Genomic DNA, 22,353 nt, shown 5'->3' on the forward strand with positions numbered 1-22,353 from the left:
CTTGCTCTGCTTGGAAACTGTACCTTTGAGGGTGTGTTACCTAATCTTTCTGAGAATGATGGTTCTCCACTTCTCAGCACTCTAGCAGAGAAAATAACAAAGTAAATAGCTATTTTTATGTTAATGAAAGTTATTTCTCCCTCAGCCTCTTTGCTACCTTTTACTTCCTTTGCTCTTCCTTCTCCCTCCTCTCTGTATTTCCTGTCCCTCCTCCTCCTAGCATATGACCTTTCCTATCAGCATCTTGTTAATTCAGTTTTGCCCTATCCACCCAGAGACTCATGTACACTGTATCATGTCATGTTATAGATCAAAGCCCTGATAACACGGCTCTAGAGAATGCTCCTTTAATACAGCACACATTATGTCATGCTTCCAGAGTGCATGTTCAGAGAGTCTCTACTGGCCTGGTTGGCCTTGCTAGAGGGGGAGAATGATTTACTCAAATGGGACAATGAATGACGTCAGATACCTAGCTTTTCCTCCCAGCACTATTTTTCTCTGAACAGGTAAGCCTGGGCTCATAGCACTGTGGCTGGGTGGAGGGATGTGCTTAGGTTAGCCCAGCTTTCGGGGACTCACATTGCTTACATGAGCAGTAAGTGTAGGTTCCTATCCATTGTGAATTCTCAGGGGCTTTCTCGGGGCTCAGCATACCCCCAAGTTACACCAGAACAACAATGCACTCAGAGACCCTGGGAAAGGGCAGCACACAAGCAATTTTTTAAAATCTCTTCAACCAAATAATTCATTAACTTGACAAATTTATTTTATTGTTTTTTGCATTGTATCTCTTGATCTTGGAAAACAGTTTTCAATTTTCGTTAAAACTCCAAGCACCTTCTCTTATAACCTTTAACAACTTTGGTTTTCACTAGTTTGAGCAATTCAATCCCTTAGGCAGGTGTTGAGGCTACTTCTATTCCCTGGTCCTGTTTGTGGAGATGTATATATTTTAGAAATCATGCTTGACATGTTTGATTTTAGTGCCTGGAGACTTTAGAAGTTTCTTGTTGATAAAAGACTATTCTTGTAGATTGGTTGCTGCAGGATTAGAATTTACTGAGAATGACTAGTGCTAATGTATGCACCATTTGGCATAAATTTGAATAATGAGTTCAAGTAGTCCTAACTTCAAGTATAGAAGAAAAAAATTAATTAGTATTTCCCGTTGGCATTTTATTTCAAACATTAAATCCAGAGCATGTACACGTGAAATGGGTGATGTATTTCTCAACTCACTAATTTAATCACATTCCACATCATGAGAGATTTAAATGAGTAGCAACATGGAAAGGGTTAATGGAGTTTGGGTGAAGCCTGAGAAGGGGCCAGGGCAGGACTCATTTGGTAGAAATATGGAATTGGTGGCATAATTTCCTCAGAACTGAGGGTCACCAGTTAACTGCACACTTTCTCCCCAGTTTCCATAACTGAATTTGTCAAAGCTCCGCCATTGCCTGGAGGCTCTTTTGCTGGTTTATACGTGGCTTACTTCTCTCCAAGTCCTTACACATATGGATATTACTGAGGATTCATGAAAGAAACAGAACCATCAGGGCACATAAGCTATGAGGGATTTATTATGAGATGGGACTAGCTTGTGCGATTATGTGGGGCAGGTCCCACCCTATGTCACCTGTAAGCCAGAGATAGGAACTAGCGGTGTACCTCCCAGCTCGAAGCTCACAGCCCAAGAGCTGGTGTGGAAGTAGTACGTCTGCTGCGGCAAAGCCTGCAGTCCAAAGGCCAGAAAACTAAGAGCTGTGACATCAGGTGGCCAGAGAAGAGGTGCATCCCAGTTTAGAGAGAGAGGAGAGAGGAAGGAGAGAGGAAGGAGAGGAGCAGAGAAGTGGAGAGGGGAAGGAAGGGAGGGAGAAGGAGGCAAGGGGAAGGGAGGAGAGGGGAAAGGAGGAGGGGATGGGGGAAGGAGAAGAGGGGAGGGGAGGGGGAAGGAGGAGAGGAAGGGAGAAGGAGGGAGAGGAGGGGGAAGGAGGGAGGGGAGGGGGAAGGAGGGAGGGGAGGAGGGAGGAGGGAAGGGGAAGGGAGGAGAGGGGAAAGGAAGAGAGGGGATGGGGGAAGGAGAAGAGGGGAGGGGAGGGGAAGGGAGGAGAGGGGAAAGGAGGAGAGGGGATGGGGGAAGGAGAAGAGGGGAGGGGAGGGGGAAGGAGGAGAGGGAAGGGAGAAGGAGGGGAGAGGAGGGGGAAGGAGGGGAGGGGAGGAGGAAGGAGGGGAGGGGAAGGGAGGAGGAAGGAGAGAAGAGGAAAAGAGGAGGAAGGAGAAAAGGGGAGGGAAGGGATGTGGAGAGGAGAGGATTCTCTTTTGTTGTTTTCTGGCACTCCGAAGATTAGATGATGCCCATTACACTGGTAAAAGTGGATCTTATTTATTTAGTCAACTGATAACACTGTTCATGTTTTCTGGGCACTCTCACAGCCAGAAAGGGCATTACCACTTATATGGGCATCCTTTAGCTCAATCTAACCTGCATACATAATGTACCATAATGCTATATATGTAAAATGGAAAGGTTTTGAGATTAATTCTAAAGTAGAAATATATCTGTCCGATAGTGGTTTTTTGTTTGTTTGTTTGTTTGTTGTTGTTGTTATTGGGTTTGGTTTTGTTTTTGCAGCACAGGTACTCCTTCCTGCCTTTTCTATCTGTATAACTATTGTGCTGGGTTTTGTAATGTCATTCTCTTGATGCATACATCTCTAAATCAGATAATGGCTGGGTCAGCAAACTGAATCCTCTCTCTACAACAAACAATGCAATGAATTTTAGAAGAATGCTTCCAGGGCTGCTACAAAGACTCTCGGGTCACTATCTGGCTTCAGCTTCCAAAAGAGTGTATAAGGTTCATTCTGAGAGGATTTAGGGGGTATTGTGATAAATAAGTCCTGGGAAGCATTTGGCAGGTGCTGGGATGACTTCCACTATTAAATGGAAGCGCTGTTAGGAAGAGGAAGTCTTGGCAATTTTCCTGATTTATTGTGATCTAACTCTTGTTCTCAGGAGTGGGTTAAGGAAGAGCACATCTGGGAACAATAATGTTGTTATTTCATGTGTATATTTATACACACAGATGCACAAACACACTTGAACACACATACACTTGCATACACATGCACACTTGTGCACATACACTCGCACATCTAGCTAGTTGAGGCTTTCCCACAACCTGTCATTGGTTTGAAAGCTAGCTCTATAAGTGATATGAGAGTCTTAGTGATGACCATGTTGTGCACATCCGTCTCTGGATTCTCTTGTCCTGGGATTTTGTAGCCAACGTCAGGAGATTCCCTTTGCTCACATCCTTTGACCTTGGAGTTCCTATTTCTTGATCTCATGCATTTTTCATCCTATAACAAAACTCAACTTTTATTGGGGTAAATAATCCAGTAGCTTCTCACTAAAGGGCATTCATTCTTTATTCATGCTTGGGCTTGTTTAATGGGGTAGATTATGCAGCAAAGTCTTGCAGGTTAGTCCAGCTTGTGACCTGGGCATGCAGCCAAAGACAGCCATAAAAATGCAGAGCAACACTAAGTCACACATTTACTTGAAAATTATGAGGTTGTTTTCGTTTAGTTTGTGACTGGATTGTACTGCTTCTGAACGTGAATTCTGGAGATGGCTGTGTCCTGTTGCAGTGTCAACAGTTAGGCCGGACTTTGCCAGCTGCTGCTTTGCTGCTTCCCCAGTAGTATTTACCTCTGAGAAATTAAAAGCATTCTGGTTGCAGATCTTTTGTACATGATCATATGTCTCCTCTCTTGAAGTACATACAACCTTTGTCCTTAGTGTTCTTGCTTTAAAATTATTGTATTAGTTGCTGTGGTGGTTTAAATGGGAATGGCCCCCATATGCTTGGCCTCTAGGAGTGGCACTATTAAGAGGTGTGGCCTTGTTGGAGGAAGTGTGTCACTGTGGGGGCAGGCATTGAGGTCCCCTAGGCTCAAGCCGCTCCCAGTGTGGTAGACAGTCTCCTTCTGCTGCCTGTGGATCGAGATGTAGAAGTCTCAGCTCCTCCTCCAGCACCATGTCTGCCTGCATGCCGCCATGTCCTGTCACAATGATAATCAACTAAACCTCAGAAACTGCAAGCCAGCCCCAATTAGATGTTTTCATTTATAAGAGTTACCATGGTCATAGTGTCTCTTCACAACAATATAAAACCTAACTAAGACAGTTACTGCCTTTTTTTTTCCCCAACTTGACACAAGCTAGAAAAGGAACCTCAGTTGAGAAAATGCCTCAGTCAGATTGCCTATATGAAAGTTTGTAGGGCATTTTTTTTTATTAATGATTGATGTGTGATAGGGTGGCGCCAAAGCCCGCTGGGCAAGCCATGGTGAACCAATCAGGAGGAAGCATTTCTCTATGGTACTGCTTCAGGACTTGCTTCCAGGTTCCTGCCTTGAGCTCCTGCTCTGACTTCCCTTGAGGATTGACTGTAATCTTCTGGGAGAAACAAATCCTTTCCCCAACTTGATTTTGGTCTTGATATTTATCACTGTAATAGAAGTCAAAGTAAGACACTACTTTCTGTGGCTGTGATAAAACACCATGACCAAGGAAACTGGAGGGAGAGTTGGTTTTGGCTCACAGTTCCAGAGGGGTAAACATTGTGGTGGAGTAGTGTAACACAAATAGCAGATGTGGTAGGAGCGGGGAGCGATGAGCTCACCTTCTAATAACAGGACAAAACAGAGTTAACTGGAGGTAGCCCACGGCCTTTCATCTCAGAGCCCGTCTCCAGTGGGTGTGGAACTATCCTTTGGGTCCTGTTGGGCTCTCCAGTGGGCACAGACCTGATAATGACGGTCCCTCCCCCAGAATCTGTAAGTAGCTAAGAGTTCAGCAGGGAGAGATAGGGCCACATGAGTCCCTCACCAGTCTGTGATTGCTGTTGACAAGCTCAGTTTGTGAAGGCCCAGGATAGGCCACCTCAGGGTCTGGAAAACTACTGTAAGATTACAATCTCTGGGTGTGGTGGTGTTGTGTTCCCCACAATCTTGTGTACCCTAATAAACTTATCTGGGGTCAGAGAACAGAAAAGCCACTAGATACTTAGGCAGTGGTAGCACATGCCTTTAATCCTAGCATTCCAGAGGCAGAAATCCATTGTTCAAGGATACAGCCAAGCATGGTAACTCACGTCTTTAATCCCAGGGAGTGATGGCAGATAACAGAAAGGTGTATAAGGCATGCAGAACAGAAACTAGAAGCATTTGGCTGGTTAAGCTTTTAGGTTTTGAGCAGCACAGTTCAGCTGAGAGCCATTCGGATATGAGGACACAGAGGCTTCCAGTCTGAGGAAACAAGATCAGCTGAGAAGTTGGCCAGGTGAGGTTAGCTGTGGCTTGTTCTGTCTCTCTGACCTTCCAGTGTTCACCCCAATTATTAATAAGACACTTTAAGATTCATGCTACATCTGGGTCAGACCCAGAAGACCACATTTGACAGCCTTTCCCTCCTTCTGCTCTCATATGCCCTCTGCTCCCTCTTTAGTCATGTTCCCTGAGCCGTAGAGGGGATGTTATAATTGTCCTGTTTAGCCCTGAGCTTTCAGCCATCACTTGGTCTAGGGACCTTGGCTAGTCATGATTCTCTGCACTCCCCGATGTATAAGGCAAAGAGAAGCTTCTCTGATCATGACAGAGAATAGCATTTGGCTGTAGGTGTAAACGGATGTCCTCAATGCCCTTACATTTCACAGTGGAGTGTCTTCATCTTAGTCCTGTGCTAGATGCTTGGTGGAGCTTTTCGGTTTGGAAACCAATGGTTTTATTCTCTGACAATTCCCTTATTTTCTTATGTTCTTTAGATTTGTTTCACACTTTGATGTTGGACTTCTTAGTCTTTTACTTTCCTGTCATGTTTTCCATATATATGTAGCATGAATCTTCAAGGTGCTTATTAATAAAATCAAACCTGAGGCCAGTTCTTGGGGTGAATGCTGGAAGATCAGAGAAGCAGAACAAGCCCAGCTACCTCACCTCGCCAGTTCCTCAGCTGATCCTGTTTCCTCAGAAAGGAAGCCTCTGAGTCCTTATCCAAATGAATCTCAGCTGAACTGCTTCTCAAAAGCCTGAATGCTTAACCAGCCTAGTTCCTGGTTTTCATACCTTATATAACTTTCTGCTTTCTGCCCTCACTTCCTGGGATTAAAGGCTCACTTTCTGAGATTCAAGGTCTATGTCACCAAGCCTGGCTGTTTCCAGTGTGGCCTTGAACTCACAGAGATCCAGACAGATTTCTGCCTCTGGAATGCTAGGATTAAAGGCATGTGTGCCACCATTTTCTGGCCTCTATATTTAGTGACTGTTCTGTTCTCTGACCCCAGATAAATTTATTAGGGTGCACAATATTTTGGGGAATACAGTATCACCAACTCTATCTCCTGGCCTTTTGACTGAGATCTGTATTTTATTCCAGGAAATTTTAATTTTCAAAGTGTTTAGTATATTTGGCTGTTTTCTGTGTGGGGCCTTGTCCCCTCAAACTCTTCATCTTCTTCAAACATCTTCAAATGTTTTCAATGTCACAGATGGACCCATTTTCTCAAAACTTTGCAATTATTTTAAAGATAATAATATTTTTAGAGCTTTTTCATTCTTACACTTTGCATTTTATTTCATCTTTTATTTTACTCTCTAGCTTCTATGTTAGACAGATGTCCCAGTTTTCTGATCATTTTCCACATTTCTGTTAAATGTTAAAGAAGAGAGGCAAGGCTGAAGAGAGGGCTCAGTGGCTAAGAACACTTACTGCTCTTGCAGAGGATCTGGGTTTGGTTTCCAGTGCATACTTTGGGTAGCCTACAACTTCAGCTCCAGGGCACCCAATGACCTCTGCTTGTCTCTTCAAGCACTCACATTCATGTATACATACTCGTGCAAAGACATACAACCCTATACATAATTAGAATAAAAATGAATATATCTTTAAAAACCATAAGCAAGAGATGTACAGCTGACCAGGAGTGCTAAGATTCTTGGTAAAGGTTTTGGACTTCAAGCTTCTTTTATGAAGTAGGCAAATTGATCCTTGAGAATTCCAAGTCAGTGCTCCCATTAGGTTCAGATGAGGAGAGCTCCGGCCTCAGCATGCCCTGTTGTGGCCCTTTTCAGCTTAGCCCTGCTTCCTGGATTATGTCAGTACTGAGGGAAAGGCTTCACTTATTACTGCTTCCCTTGACTGGGCTTTAGGGTCTCACAGTTCTAGGTAGCCCTAAGCCTGTTCTTTGGATGTTTACAGGCCTCTTCCTCTGATCTAGTCTTGAAGGGACAGTACTTAGTGTGGATGCAAGCAAGCCCTGGTACAGGGAACTGTTTGCATGAGCCTTGGAGAATCCTGAGGTGTATTCTGGTTTATCCACATGTTGAGGGCCTTAGTGTTCTGAATAGAGCATGTGATGGAAAGAGAAGAGGTCTCTGACTTTGGGTCCCAGACATCCTGCCCTGCTTTGGTCCAGTACTCCAGAATTCTGACACCTCCTTCGGGCATCAGCAAAGTTCTATTTGCAAAGTAGGAAAGTATCCCCTACTCTCACAATTTTGGAATTGTATGTTAAAACTATGACTGTAGAGGTATATGAAATTAAAGTGTGATGTTCCTGCCTTGGACCTTAACAAGTGCTAGGGGTGGGTTTGCCACTGTGTTAACATATTGCCCCATGGGTTTATTAGATTTCAAAGGACTTGTTCTTCATGCCAAGGCTGTAGATCCCTTGGTGCCAGATTTTGGCAAGCCTCATGAGGGGATGAAGTTCCAGGTCACTGTACTCTGCAAATTTCCAGTTATTACCCATTTTCTAGATAGTAACTGTGCCTAACATGAGGGAGTAATAGGGATCTAGTTATCTAACACGCAGCCCTCCAACTTCAACGGCCCTATTCCACTCGGTTTCTAACATCCCTGGAGGTGCTCAGAGCAAGACCTTGGAGGAGTCTCCCCTTCCTTCTCCTCCTTTTCTTTCCCCTCCCCTCCCCTCTCTTTTTTCATAGAGAATTCTAAACTTCTTGGAGTTGAGAGATTTTTAGACTTGTTAGTGTTCACACTGTGATTTCATTATGACATAACCCTTTAGATAGGGTCTCTTGATATAGAGAAAATCCTTTCATAATATGCTGAAAGTTTGGAGGCCCAAAGTATTCACGTGTTTAATTTCAAATAGCTTCAGATAAAGCCAAAGGCAAGAATGAAAGTTTTTGAATGCCCAGGAGGCAGTAGAAGTTTTGTTTTTCATATATACTGCTTACCTCTGTGATACGAGCTTCCATCCAAACTTGAAGTTCTTTCTCTGTTTTCTACTGCGCTTTTAGTTCTCTTTGATAGTCTTTCAAAAATTATTAGGAAATTTAATTTACATAATGAAAACTAATGAAACAACAAGATGAAAATAAGAATTAAACTCAGGATACAGTTAAATGCAGGGAAATATACAAAAAATTAAAAATTCTTTCATCAGGAAATTTTCCAATAATTAAGTTGCAGTAACTTATCAACACTTTATTTAGAATCTAAAAATCATGGTTGATTGAATGAGATCCAACCATTTATGAGAAATCTTTTATTCCTGAATGTGTTGAGCTGGAATTCCTGTTTAAATTTACCTCCAGGTGCATTTGTCTCCTGTGAGTGATGAGGGAGGGTATGCCATGGGATTCCATCCTTGCATGTTTCTGCATATTTTTCCTGTTTTGTGTCTATTTTACACTTTTAGGGATAGACTCTGAGGGACCCTGGCTCAGTCACTAATCTTTGTTGCACTTCTTGTTTCTGTATTCTCCTTGATAATACATCCTATTTTTTTTAACTTAAAATTACATTTTTACTATAGTCAGTAACATTTTTGAGGAAAGAGAGGTTTGCTAAATCTGTCATTTTATTCAAGAAGGCAGCTTTCCCTTTTTTCTTTTGTTTAGTTAGAAACTGTAAATTCTAATGAATATATATACACACATCCCATTATGTAGAATCGCTGTTCGCTGGCACTTACTGAAGGTAGAGTCTCCAAGATGATCAGGAGATGATCCAAACAGGTGCAGGGACACTAAGACTCAGGCCAGAGACATTCTTTCTACTATTCTTAACTGAAATGGAAGAAACTTTGAAATGAAGTTTGGCAGCTGGTTATCAATAATGCAAAAGGAAGGTGTTCATTTCCCACAAGTTTCTGGTTTCTTTGTATCACATACGCCTCGAATCAAGGTGACTGTGACATTTTTGCAGTAGAGTTATTTTTTTTTCTCATTTGCAGAAAGAGTGGAAATGACCTTTTCCTAAACAAGGATGTATAATCATGGAACTTCTAACACTAGCTGACCCTTGTAGTATAATGATGCCATTTTCTAATGGAAGATGCCCAAAAGGTGGTGAAGAAGAACCAACATCGATGGTTGAATCCAATTTTAAATAGGGTGTGAAGTTTCATCATTACAAAATTCTGCAAATACCCTGTCTAAACACAGTAGTTTTCAAGCCAAGGCTAAAAGGGATTGAGTAATGTCCAAGCAAGAACAAAGAACAGTTCTCAAGTCCAAAACAGTGCTGGGAGTAGAGGCCATGTGTGGCTGTCGACCCTTCCTCCTGCACACTGCTACCTTCTGAGAGTGCACCTGACCACTGAGCATAACCATGCAGTGAAGTGGCGAGAGATGTTGTCTTTCTTTTTCCCCAATAGCTAAGCGCCATTTAGTCAAATACAGTTATTTTTAGTCACCTATTTCAACAGTAGGCAAAAGCAGTGGATTATCCATGTAGTGGACATGAGTTACAAATCTTTGAAAAACAGCTTTTCTAGTTAGTTGTTCCTGGTGGATTTTCAACCATAAAAATTCATTATCTAACTATAGTTTAAAATACCTATAATTAGGGTACATTGGTTAGTTTATATTCAGACAAGAGTAACTCCAGGTTTTGACAATTGAAGGAGACCAGAGGTATTGGATAGCATATTCTTAATTTCTATGAAGTTTATCTCCAAATATAAGAAAATAGATAAGTATTGATTGAGTTTTACTTCTTCAGATTTGAAATTAAGAGCAAGTATTTTGCATATCAGAAAGATTTCCATGTAAACTGCCTGAATTACAGCTATATTCAGTTTCCACAGCTTTTGACTCGCTTCTATGCCTAGGCCAAAACCTGTAGCTTTCCTCACCATTCTCCAACTATTAAAACATTATTTAACTCTTAGCTTGGCGGGTCACCATAGTTGGATTTATCTGATAGTATAGCTGAGGGACAGTTTCCTTCCTTTGTTTGCTTACTTGTTTTAAGGCCGTCTCACTCTGTGGCTCACACTGGGATTTTCTGTGTCGCCCAGACTGGGCTGTAATTTGTGACTCAGCCTGTGCTGTGCTGGTGTTAGAGCACACGATACCTGGAGGATCTCCTTCAGGAGTGCCTAAAGAGCTGCTTGTTCTTCCTTTCCATCCCTTTCCACAATGCCTGGGTACCACTCTAAAACATCGTAATGCTTCTCTTTACTGTCAAAAAGAAGGGAGCTGTAGTCATCCAAGGTTATCCTCCCTAACATACGGCACGCAGAGGCATCTTCAACTTCTGCTGATTGACCCCCTCACTTAGTTTCTTGAAGAACAACCAGAAGTGAGTTGGAACCCCACACATGGTCTTTATTTTTCCGCTTCTACTTTTGTAGAACCTCAAAAAAGATGTGTGTTGTAAAGGCACATTTTTCTCTTTCATGTTTGAAGGGGTGCTAACTCATTGTCTTTCTTTTACACACATGTTTTAAGTACCTACCATTTCTCTACCATGTGTGGAGAGTAACGAGAAAAAGGCTTTGTCCTTGATGCCAGAGGATTCATACCCACAGGCTTGCAGAGTCCAACAAGGAGATGCATGCTCCAAAGATTGATGTATGCAGAACTTGAAGAACCTTCAGGAAGGAAGAAGTGGTATTGATCTGTTCTTCTACCTAGTAGAAGTCAATCCAAGGAACAATGTTGAAGAAGGGGCTGTTTCTTTTTCTTGGGACCATTTCTGCTTTTCCAGATAAAAGACCAAAGGGGCTTTGTATGTGTCAGACAATACCATTAGTATAAACTATGTCATACTAATAAGTATCAATTAATTAATTAATGTATTTATTCCTTTACTACTTTGAGAGTTACTCAAGACATTTTTATACATTTAAATGTATATTATCCTGTTTTTAATTTTTATAGCCCCCAACTTTATAATTTTATTTGTTTATCATTAAGCTTTAAAACTAAATTTAATCCATGAAAGACTTGAAAACAGTGAGCACCACACTCCTATAGTGAATTTCTACTTCCTTGCTGATGGATTTGACATACTTGTGCTAAGTCATGGATCTAATATTGCAACTGTACTTTAAAATAAGAAGTGTGGACTTTTTTGTTTTGGGAAGGGGAATATTTTTTCAATATTTCAGAAATCACAGTGTTTATATTTGAAGTAGGAAGGTCTTCCCACTAAAACCAGTGTAATATCTTGTTACCTAAACAGAATATCTAAGTAAGTATATAATTAGGCTTCTCCTTAACCTTACCCAAGGTCTTGACGGTACCACACTTAATGCTGAATTGCTTTAAAATCACTTTGGTTTATGACTACTTATCTTCAAGGATCCTTTCTTCCTGTGTCCTCCTGCTTACTCCCTCCTCCTCTCCCTCCTCCTTTAGTTTTAGGTATTTAATTCTGCTGTTACCCATCATGCAGCAGCAGTATTTGAATAGCTTCCGTTTTAGAAATAGCAAGCTATTGCAAATGTGCCAAAAGATGAAGCTAGTGTGTTCAGGAGGGGAAAGGGTGAGTGTCCAGAATCCTGAATGATTAATTACTTCCTCAGGCTGTGCCTTCATGCTGTCCATTGCAAATGCGGGGCATTTATTATCAGCTGGCAGTGAGCAGCTGCCCAATTCTCCAGTCCTATTGTTACTGTGATATTAGACAGTATATTTAACATCAGGGCCATGGAGATAAAAGCCAGGTGGTGGGGACCACATGAGTCAAACAGGGCAAATATATGACACCTGGTGGAAGGAAAAGAAGCTCCCAGAGACCACCGAGGGGGTTTATAGAGCGTATACTTCTGTTCATGCTTGTATCCAGATTCCCATAATGCCTGTAAGATTCTTTCTACCCATTAAAAACACATTTAAGTCAGTCTAAAGACCAGATATGTTATTTTAGATTTTCTGTTTTCCTTCTCCCTCAGCCATCCCTCTGGGTATTCTAGTTGTTCGTGGAGACTGTGATTTGGAGACTTGCCGTATGTACATAGACCGCCTACAGGAGGTGAGTTGATTTGTTATTTATTCTCTTTAGATTTTCCCTCAAATAAGAAATTACAACTCTGTACACATATGTGTATATGCATGTGTGTGTGTATTTCTGAAATGACACATGTATGAGGAAGTGACACTGTGGCCTTGTCTGTCTAGCGTATACCTTCCCAACTCTACCATTGGCTCCCTCTGCCAGTTGCTGTGAGAGGACCGAATGATTAACTACAGGTGCTGATGCCTGGATGTATTCATAGATATCATCTAGCTTGGAAATACTGCCTTCTTGCCAGGCTACATAGCTCTATACTTTTAGCTATTGAAAATTTCAAAAGAGCTAATAAATAGTGAAAGAACATAGAGATTTGAGGCTACTTGACGTTTTGAGTCTAGCACAGACTTCTGTCAGAGACAGATTTTGTTTTTTAAATGAAACTTCTTCCACAGGAAAAAGAAACTTATCCATGGAAATATATCAGAACCAAATGGATTATTTGTTGGCCTGTAAATTTTTCCTTAGTCTGGTCTTGCCACTGAAAAACAGGAAGGAATCGATCTCATAGATGACCTTCTCATGAGTTTGACCTGAGCCAGCAAAGTCAAGAGACCCAAACTCATCATTACAATTACTGTTGGTTGTTTTGGCAAAATTGTGTATATGTAGGTATGGCAGGTAGGGGTGGGCAGCTACCTCCATCCCAGGAGTGGTAGAAGCATAAACATTTCTCTCCATCATTGCTTCCAGATGAAGGACTCCCATTCTCATTAGATTATCTTTCCTCAAATGGTGCTAATTGAAATAGTTATATTTGAAAACTAATAGGTGATTTAAAGGATTCTCCTAGAGGAACATCTCTGTTCCATTTAATACATAATATATGACCAAATAAGCCTAAATTAATTATAAATAAAGCTGATGTATAGTTTTTAAATCCTGCTAACTTGTGGTCACTTATCTTTGAACATTATATTTTCCTAGAAATGAATTTGGGTAGGAAGCACACACTGATGGTTCTAAAAATTAATTTCATCCTTAAAATTCTTAAGGGTATAGGTATAATTATGGACTAAAATATATTTAGGGATAAATGCCAAAATTTGAACACCAGTGTGAATTAGAAAGTCAGTAAATTTTATAGTTGTGGCTTTGTTTAGCTATTTTTAGTGTGGGTGACTACTTAAAGAATAAAACATCTGTCGACATTTAGCATGCAACTTGGGTCCTAATCTAAATTTAAAGAACCTATAGTTTCTCAGTTTTCAAAGTAATACTTCATTTTACTGCGGACTGTTATACATTAAACCTTAGTAAAAACAGGGTGGAGATTTATAGACTGGGGAGTTGACTCAGTAGTTAAGAACCTTTGCTGCTCTTCCAGAGGACTGTGTTCAGATCCCACCATCAATGTGGTATGGCTCTCAATCACCTGTGACTCCAGATCCAAGAGATCTGATATCCTTTCTAATTTCCATGAGCACACATGTGTGTGCATACACACAAAGACATACATATATACATGTAAATACAAATGAAATGAAATTTTCTTTAAAAGTGACTCATAACTAATACTATATCTTTTTTCATTTTAAAGAACATTTAATACTCAAGTGACTTAGCATTACTCCCCAGTGGCAAAACACATGGCTAATTAGTTGACTTTGTCAAAAATCAACTTACCCAAGTTATTGGCATGCTTATCGCACTAATATTCAACTAAAAGTAGATTTAGTAGGAAAAAAAATGATCTCAATAAGTAAAGAGAAGTTTCAAAGGTGACGTGGGCATGGAGCCAGATGACAAACCCTTTGGGAAGCAGGTGTAAGGACAGAGGTGCCCAGGACTGCTGACATCTGTACAGAGGATTAGCATACTCATTAGCAAGGATGCCTGAGGCTTATGACAGTGGTGACAACTTAGTTATCAAACTTTATAAAGGGGAGGCTGGCTTCAGAACCAGCTGGCAAAAGCCCATTTTCTTTCACGTCTGTCAACCTGCCTGTCGTGAGGACATGGACATGGTCAGTGGTTACTTTTTCTTGATTGATGTTTATGAATACTCCTGTTTGCCAAGCATCTTATAAATATATGGTAATATATATGTTTAGAACAAGATAAATTCTAGGCATTTAAGGTTGCCCAAAAAGATTTCTCTATAAGCCAGAGAGTTTAGATACAAATGAAACTAGATTGCCATTTATTATAACAAAACCAACAGTTGGATATCACTAACCTATAAACCCCCTGAGTTGTAAAACACAAATGACCCATCTTCTCTCAATCAAAGTTAGTATGATATTACTGTTTCTGGCATGAACTTCATTGGCCAACCTTGATGAATGAAGAAACCTTTCAGATAACCATGGTGATGTTGAATTGGGAGTTCAGTTGGTAGAAATGTGGAATAGCTGTTCGAGCTAACTGTAAGGTATGGATTTTTTTCCTCTCATTTTTTTTTTCATTAGGACTTGCAGTCAGTTTCTTCTGAGTCACAGAGAGTTCATTACCAGGTAACTCATAATTGCTTCTACTTGTTTCTTTTTTTCCAGATAGTCGAATTCCCTCTTTCACTGCATGTACAATTTAGAGTCCACATATTATCCTGGAATAGGCTTAATCTGTAGAGAACCCCATGAAGTTGTTATTCTGATTATTTTGCATTTTCCAGATTTTGTACTGATGTAGTCTAGTACAAATCTAGACTGTAGACACTCTCTCAGATAATTTGGAAAAAATGATAAAAAATGAAGTATTTAAAATTTTATATATATACCAGCAAATCTTAACTCAAGCTAGCTCCGCAGAGAACGTGCATATTGGGTCTCATAGGCACAACACTAGATCAAGGTGGGCTTTACATATCAGTCAGTTATGGTTTATGGTCCATTTGTCTGCTGATCTTTCTGATTTGTTCTTTGTCTAATAATTTCACCCCTGGGCTAGATACTATCCTGGTTCCAGGTGGCTTCCCTCACACCCAGAGAAGAGATACCCTACTTCCTATAGTATTGCCCCAAAGTTCTCTAATGTAACAGGCTTCTCCCATTCTTGTTCTTTGGATGGAATCTGATAGGCTCTTATCTCTGGGCTCTTACCTGCCCTCGTCAGGAGAACCTCAGTTGTCCTCGGCCCACTTTGGAAGTGCAGTTTCTTCCCTGCTCTCTGACCTTCTTGTGCTGCCCACATCTCCTTATCCATCATTTTACCTACCCAGTTTCTCAGATATGGTGTAGGGTTGATGCATAGTTTTCACCCAGATTGCAAGGCGAGCCTGCAATTCTCTCTGATTGCCCCCGCTTTTCTTAGAAGCCATTGGCCCTTCCATGCTAGGAGGCCGTATGAGAGCCATGACTTTCCAACAACTTCTCCAAATAAAATCTCTGTAGATCATTTTATGTCTCCATATGACAGGAGACTTAAAATGTTGAGTTGGTCACATAATGAGGACACATCAGGAGAAATGCATTTAATTATGTGGCTACCACAGAGTGCACTTACACAAGCTTAGCTAGTATGGCACCAGTGACACCAGGAGATACAATCTATGAGACCACCATGTGTATACAGTCCTCTGCTGACCATTGTCATAAAATACTGTGGCTGTGAAACCTCATTTAGCTCACTTGGGTTTAAGTGTCTATTTTTCTGTACTCAAATAATTATAGTATGCCATCTCTTTTATAAAAAACAGTAACAACTACAGTTTAAAGAAGACCTTGAAATTTGTGGCCTGAGTAGCAGTCTTTCCCTTCTGAGATCTACTCTATACCCTCAGCCAAGGCAGCACGTTTATCTTTAGACTAAAAGACAGGGATGGCCTTGGTGTTTTTATTTCTGTGTTTATGTCTCTCACATGTTCTACTATTCCAGAATACTCAGTCACATCTGGCTGTGACTGAAAGGTAAAGCCACTTAAGGTGCCCCAAAGATAACAAACCACTGAATCTCTCTAGGAGTTTATATCAACATTTTAAAGGAAATTTTATCAGCTTTTACAGACTGGAGCTGGTAGCTAACAGTTGGTATAGAGAATTAGACTGAAGAAAATCTATTGTTTTAACAAAAGTTTATACTTTTCCTCCTGAAAATTTTGAAGTCTTGCAATTTTGCCAAAATACTTTAAGCACTGATCCTAACTAGTTTTATGAAACTCATGTACTGATAATGTCATGTAGGCTATTGTCATTTTGATGGAAGGCTGTTGAACATGTGTCTTTTTTAATCATGACTCTTTATGCCACTTTGTATGCACCCAGATTAGGAGATAAGTAACACTGTAGAGTATGATAGGGATATCTGTCTCATTTCCTGTTAAGTAGTGACAACATGGAAAATATTAATGACTTTTTTCCAAAGTATTTTTGTACTTTTTGATGACTTACAGTCAACTCAGACTTTGGTGTCAACATTGCCATGATATAAATGTCACATCAAAAGCTTTTGTGTGTTGAGCATACAGAATAACAAGGATAGTGATCAAGGATGAGTATCAGACCATCACCAACCTCCCCCTTATCATGCTGAAATGAAGGAACAAAGAGTAATCAGGAGCCTTTGGGTAATAAAGAAGTCCAGGATCTTCTCTTCTCTTTACGTGTGTGTGTGTGTGTGTGTGTGTGTGTGTGTGTGTGTGTGTGTTTACATGTGTGCATCTGGGAGAGACAGAGAGCTATGCTCAGAGAGAGAATATTCTAGAATTACTCCAGCACAAAGAGGGGTCCCCCAAATAGCAAAGGTGAGCAGGTGGAGGCAAGGGGCTACAGGAAATAAACCTTCACACTTTATTGGGATTATCAGGGAAGGAATGCATTAGAAGGACCGTACTGATCTTGATGAGTCTGTAAGAATCCAAGAACTTTGGTGAGCAGTATTAAGCTGGAAATATGAATAGCAAAGCTCACTCAAAATCCCCACCTTGGAGATCAAAAATGTGGGGAAGTCCTGAGCAAACGAATGGTGCTTGAACCTGCTGGGTTGGAGGAGATCATCTGGGACGAGCTTAGATAATAAAGAGGCCTCACTGCCGTTCTGTGCGTCCTCACCAGCCACAGGTGGAACGCGACTGGGGGGACTGATCAGTCACAAAGAGCCATGGAACCCGACTCCAGCCTCAGAGTGCTGGGTGAGGAGAAGATGGCACCTAAGAGCCAAGCACAGACTGCTTGGAAGAGTGAGGAAGAGGGAAGAGTGCCAGATGCCCTTGAGCAGTCTGCTGACTTCTGCCTCTACCCAAAGTGCGGATAAAACACACGGGTGTTGGTGCCACTCTCTTTTATGTAGAACATGACAAGACCACCTGAGGGGAAATTTAATACTACATTTTGTTTCCTGACCCAGAAGCTGTAACATCAGGATACTGGACTGTCTCAGTGGGAGCTGGTGATGTAGGAGAATAAGCTTTAGGAAACAGGACTGCAAAATGTCTTAACTCCTCTCTGATGAACTTGATTATATATTCGAGGGGCAATGAATAAACACCAGTAAGTTAGAATAACTTGGCAGATTTTTGTCAGTCTACTGATGGCTAGCTGGGGTTTTAGTTGACTTTTTTTTTAAGTCAGGAAAACAAACAACAAAACAAAACAAACCCTCAGAGATGTACATGTGCCCAGGATGCCCTGTTAGTGAGCCACATGGCAGCTGCCGCTGCCTACACAGTTCCCTGTTTCCTTGATTTCGTGTCTTCTTTATCCAAGGCTGCAATGAACGGGCAGCAATGCATGGGGGCTCAGAAAATGACACCTTGCATTAACCTAACAAGGTAGTGTGGGTCACACAAGAATGTGCTGGCTGTTTATGATCTGCTGAAAGGTCCGGCATACACATCTCTGGTGCCAAAATACAAAAAGCCCTTTCAAGCTAATGACATCTGGTGTAACTTCTAACTGCCAAATAGACTGTGTCCATGTTCAGATCTTCTTCAGATTGGCAAATAAACTGGAATTGATAAATAAATTAGACTTTATTTGATAAACAATGCTTCCTGAGGCCATCTGTCATAAGATCACTCCTTCTCCCTTCTCTTGTTTTAGAAATAATGTCCATTTTTACCCCAAGTCATGAAGTGAAGAAGGGATGGATTGTTTTGGTGTAAACTGAAACTAGCTTGCAAGTTAGAATTAATTTATTGGAATCCAGAAAAAAGTCAGAGCTCGGGAAGGAACTTCTGTTTGAAGTTTGTTTTCCTTTCATGTAGATGTATGAGCGCCTGCATGTATGCATATGTACCAGGTGTGTGCATGGTACTCTAAGAATTGATGATTCAACTATTGTCATGATTCTTAACTAAGGATGATTTTGAGTCCCGAAATGAGGCATCTAGCAATGCCTGTATATATTTCTTAAAATCTATTGAGTGGAAGCCAATGGCATCACTAAGTATATATGAATACAAAGCAGGGGCATCTCCTACAGCAATGCATTACCCGTCCTCAAATGTCAGCAGTATGGAGCCCAAGACTCTCTGAGTCATTGTCTTTTGCTGGGACATGAGGAGGCTCTGTGTCAGGTGTGAAGTCTGGGTGAGGAAGGCAGAAGGAGAAAGGAAGAGGAACTGGAAGAAATACAGCCAGGAAGAATAAAAACAGCTATAACTATGGCTGGGCATGTTAAAGCCAAGTGTACTTAGGATTTCAGAAATGTTTTTATGTGTGCCCTAAGTCTTGGCATTTCTCCAGGAAGGCCCTGTGGACCTTTGAATATTATGAATTTCACTTGAGAAATTTTAGTGATTGTAGCATTCAATAGTAAGTGCAAAATGGATTTATCCAAGTGATTCCTTTATCTACGAACCAACTAGCTTAAAAGAAAATTATGGAAATTTCAGGAAAAAGATGGAACTGGGAAATATTATATTAAGTAAGGTAACCCATGCTCAAAGAGACAAGTACTGTTTGTTCTTCCTCATATGTAGATCATAGCTTCTCATTGCTAAATCGGTGTGCCTGGGCAGGAGTAAAGATGGGTAAAGGCCAGGAAACTAGAAATGGGTGTGGGAGAAGAAGTTCTAAGGGAAGGAAGTGGGGAAAAATAGAACAAAGTGGAAGGGTGGATCACTGAAATCAAAGGGGTAAAGTGAGGAGTAGGGAGATGAGAAGGGAGGGAGGCTGGGAGAATCAACCAAAATAAAATATGCATGTAAATGTAATCTACAAACAAGTTCCCTTGTAAGTTAGTTTTAAATAAAAACATAAAATTAAAATATTTTTAAGAGAAAGCGAATATATAGATGGTGGAAAGTAAAGAGTGGATGAGTAAGAAATGTTTAAGAGAAAGATGATCATGGACTGGACCTTATTAAATGAAGCAGTGATTCCCAGCTCAAATGACTTCTGTTCAGTTTTTATGAAAGACAAATTTCATTCACACTGAAGGTATAGTTAAATGCTAGGTGAATATTGCCTAATTGGATAACCTACTGGAGTGTATAACAGGGATGCTGTGTGCATTAGTTATGCATAATTGAATATAAATTAAGAGCAGCTTTTGCATATGCTTGCCAAGTAGTAGTTCAGAGAAGAACTATATTAATTATATCTAATTAATTCTAGGTGGCTTTCAGAAACACATGAACACGGATGCATTTCTATGACATTAAAGCCTGCCTGAGAACTAATACCTAGTCCCTTGTTTTCTTACTTTTTTTTTTTTTTTTTTTTTTTTTTTTTTTTTGCTCGAATTGGAGTCATTGTCCACATTGCTTTGGTGGACAGCCATAAATGCCTGTCTGCCAGGCACTTGACGAGGGCATGGTGAGGTCTTTACCTGATGGAAATGCATTGCCCACAATGGGCTGATCATGAAAGCTGTGTGAAGCGAAAATTGCAGTTTCTTCAGTGTTACCCTCCTCTAGCATCACTGTCACTCAGATATCTTCTGATTGTCTGTCTGAGTAGAAGAGAAGGATGGCACTCCTTCCCGTGAGGTCATCGTTGACTAAGAACATCCAATAGAAGCCGTTTCAGGACCATGGCTTAATTTGTCAATTCTTCTTTGGCAACATACTTCCCTCATTCTTGCTCCATTTTTCACTGCTCCAACATTTATTTGTCTTTGATATCATCAAGGTTCTTTTGATAGTTCCCTGGGCTTTCCGAAGTGAGCCATTCATATTGTGTTGTCTATGAAGGTGTATAATCTTGGCTTCTTTTAGTTTACAGACTGCACACACAGCCAGAGTCAGGCTTAGCTTCACCTCCCTCCCTCATATACTCCATAGGATAGCACTCGGTTGGTGTGATGCCTTCGCTACCTTCCCAGTGTCTATATAGAATTAAACCCATTAGATGGATGCATAAATATATGTATACAAGTTTATTGTTAGAAGAAAATGAATTTACATTCCTTGTGCACTCACTATGCATATTACAGCACAACTGTTTGTGTCATATGACCTATTTCTCATAATAGTGTACCCTGGCTGTTATGCCTTGCTAGTCAATGAACTAGCTCATTCTTTTCTTTCCATCATATATTTTCACCCTTTCTGGATAAACATTTCGGTGATAGACAGGTCTCACATTGTTTTGTGAAAAATATTACAATAAACATCAAGATGAACATATAGCAAGATCACTTATTAAAAACTTGCTAAAATTGGCCATACTTGTACAGGCCCTAAGCATAATACAAGTACAGTATGTATCCAGAAAATATAGTGGATAGAACTCTTTCAGTGAATGTGGTCAGTTCCTTTCCTCTGGAAATGTTTCCTCTGTGAATTCATTGATCACCATATTCTATGGGACTCTCAAGCAGCAGGGTCCATGGAATAGAAAATGGACAAGGAATTCGACTTCAGAATTTGAGAGGGAAGGATCTTAGTTACAGGAGTGATTTGTCTGACAAGAAGCAAAGAAGATTAAATTGACCACTAATAATGGCTGAATCTGTGGCAAAACATTAGGTAGTAGTAGAAGGAAAGTCTTCATACCCATTAGGATCCTTCTAGTTTTTTTTTTTTTTTTTGTCTCCAGATTTTGCTTAAACTGTCTAGGGAGTTCTCTTTCAGATGGGACATTTTCCCCAACTCTCAAAACTTCAAATAGCTCTAAGTCCCCAGGAAGCTAAAAAGTAGCATGTAAGATTACAGACTCTCAAGGAAAAGAGGTCTATGGGCTCTATCACTTGGTAAGTGGGGGTCTGTAAATAGTTTACGTAAATTATCCAAAGAGTAATTCTTGATGTATTTCAGTACTTCAAACCATGGCTCTTCATTTCTGGCCAGATCTTGGGTGCAAACGGAGGAGGTTCAGACAGAGTGGCAGAATGAACGGCATGAGAGGCAGGTGGGGGTAAGATTGTGCAGCCTTCTTAATAACAAAGTGAGAATCCTGCACGTGAGCCTTAAAAATCAACCTATTTAATGAGATGTACCTATACTCCCAAATAAAATCTGTGAGCAGATAAGTAAATCCAGATAGGGTGGTTTTGTGAGACTTAAAGATTCAAATTGTGAATCAAATTGGTAATAACACATATTGCTGAGACATCATTTTCCCATTAAAAAATATTCATTATATGGACTAGTAATAACCCCAAGTAGTCTCCATTTTATTTCATTTAGAGCCATCAAAGGATATATATGTAAATCCAGGTTTTTGGAAAACTAAAAGGAAAATAATTGGGGGCACAGGCAGGGGACTCCCCGTTAAAGAAATAAGATAAGTCACCAGTCTTTGAAATTCTCCAGAGATGATTGGATATTTTCTAGATAGCTGTAGTTTGCCATCTTTCAATGCTAGATAATGGCAATGGCTTAGTGCAGAAGCTGTAGGTGGAGGACCAAGAGAAGAAGGGAGGAACCGAGGAGGGAAGGAGTCAGCAGCCGCCTGTCCTCCTTCATGCCTTGTCCGTCAGCTCAGTAGAACTGGACCAGATGGTTCTGGATGGCGTCTGTTGGCACAGCCCCGTCATCCATCTGCATCAGAACTGTTTGAAATCTGCTGCCTCAGACCGAAGACTTTAGCCATACATTTCACACTTGGAAGGGAAGGGCTTTGTGAAATGTGAGCTAAGCCTTTTGTTTCACCCCTAATTTATGTCCTCTGCTGACTCTTGATTCTTTTG

General features: G+C 40.7%; 1 protein-coding gene across 10 annotated transcripts in view; it reads left to right on the forward strand.

Annotated features, from left to right (window-relative positions):
• The window catches only part of Dgki (diacylglycerol kinase iota), a 471,870-nt gene that overhangs the window by 353,058 nt on the left and 96,459 nt on the right, over positions 1-22,353 (forward strand). For 8 of the 10 annotated variants that reach the window (XM_028866082.2, XM_028866077.2, XM_037203653.1 and 5 more), the window contains 2 exons: positions 12,221-12,300; positions 14,751-14,795. In XM_028866082.2, coding sequence (XP_028721915.1) covers positions 12,221-12,300; positions 14,751-14,795 — 125 coding nt within the window. The remainder of the gene's footprint in view (positions 1-12,220; positions 12,301-14,750; positions 14,796-22,353) is intronic. The other 2 variants (XM_037203652.1, XM_028866087.2) reach the window with 1 other exon arrangement.

This window comes from Peromyscus leucopus, chromosome 3 (genome assembly GCF_004664715.2).
Source record: "Peromyscus leucopus breed LL Stock chromosome 3, UCI_PerLeu_2.1, whole genome shotgun sequence".
NCBI lineage: Eukaryota > Metazoa > Chordata > Mammalia > Rodentia > Cricetidae > Peromyscus > Peromyscus leucopus.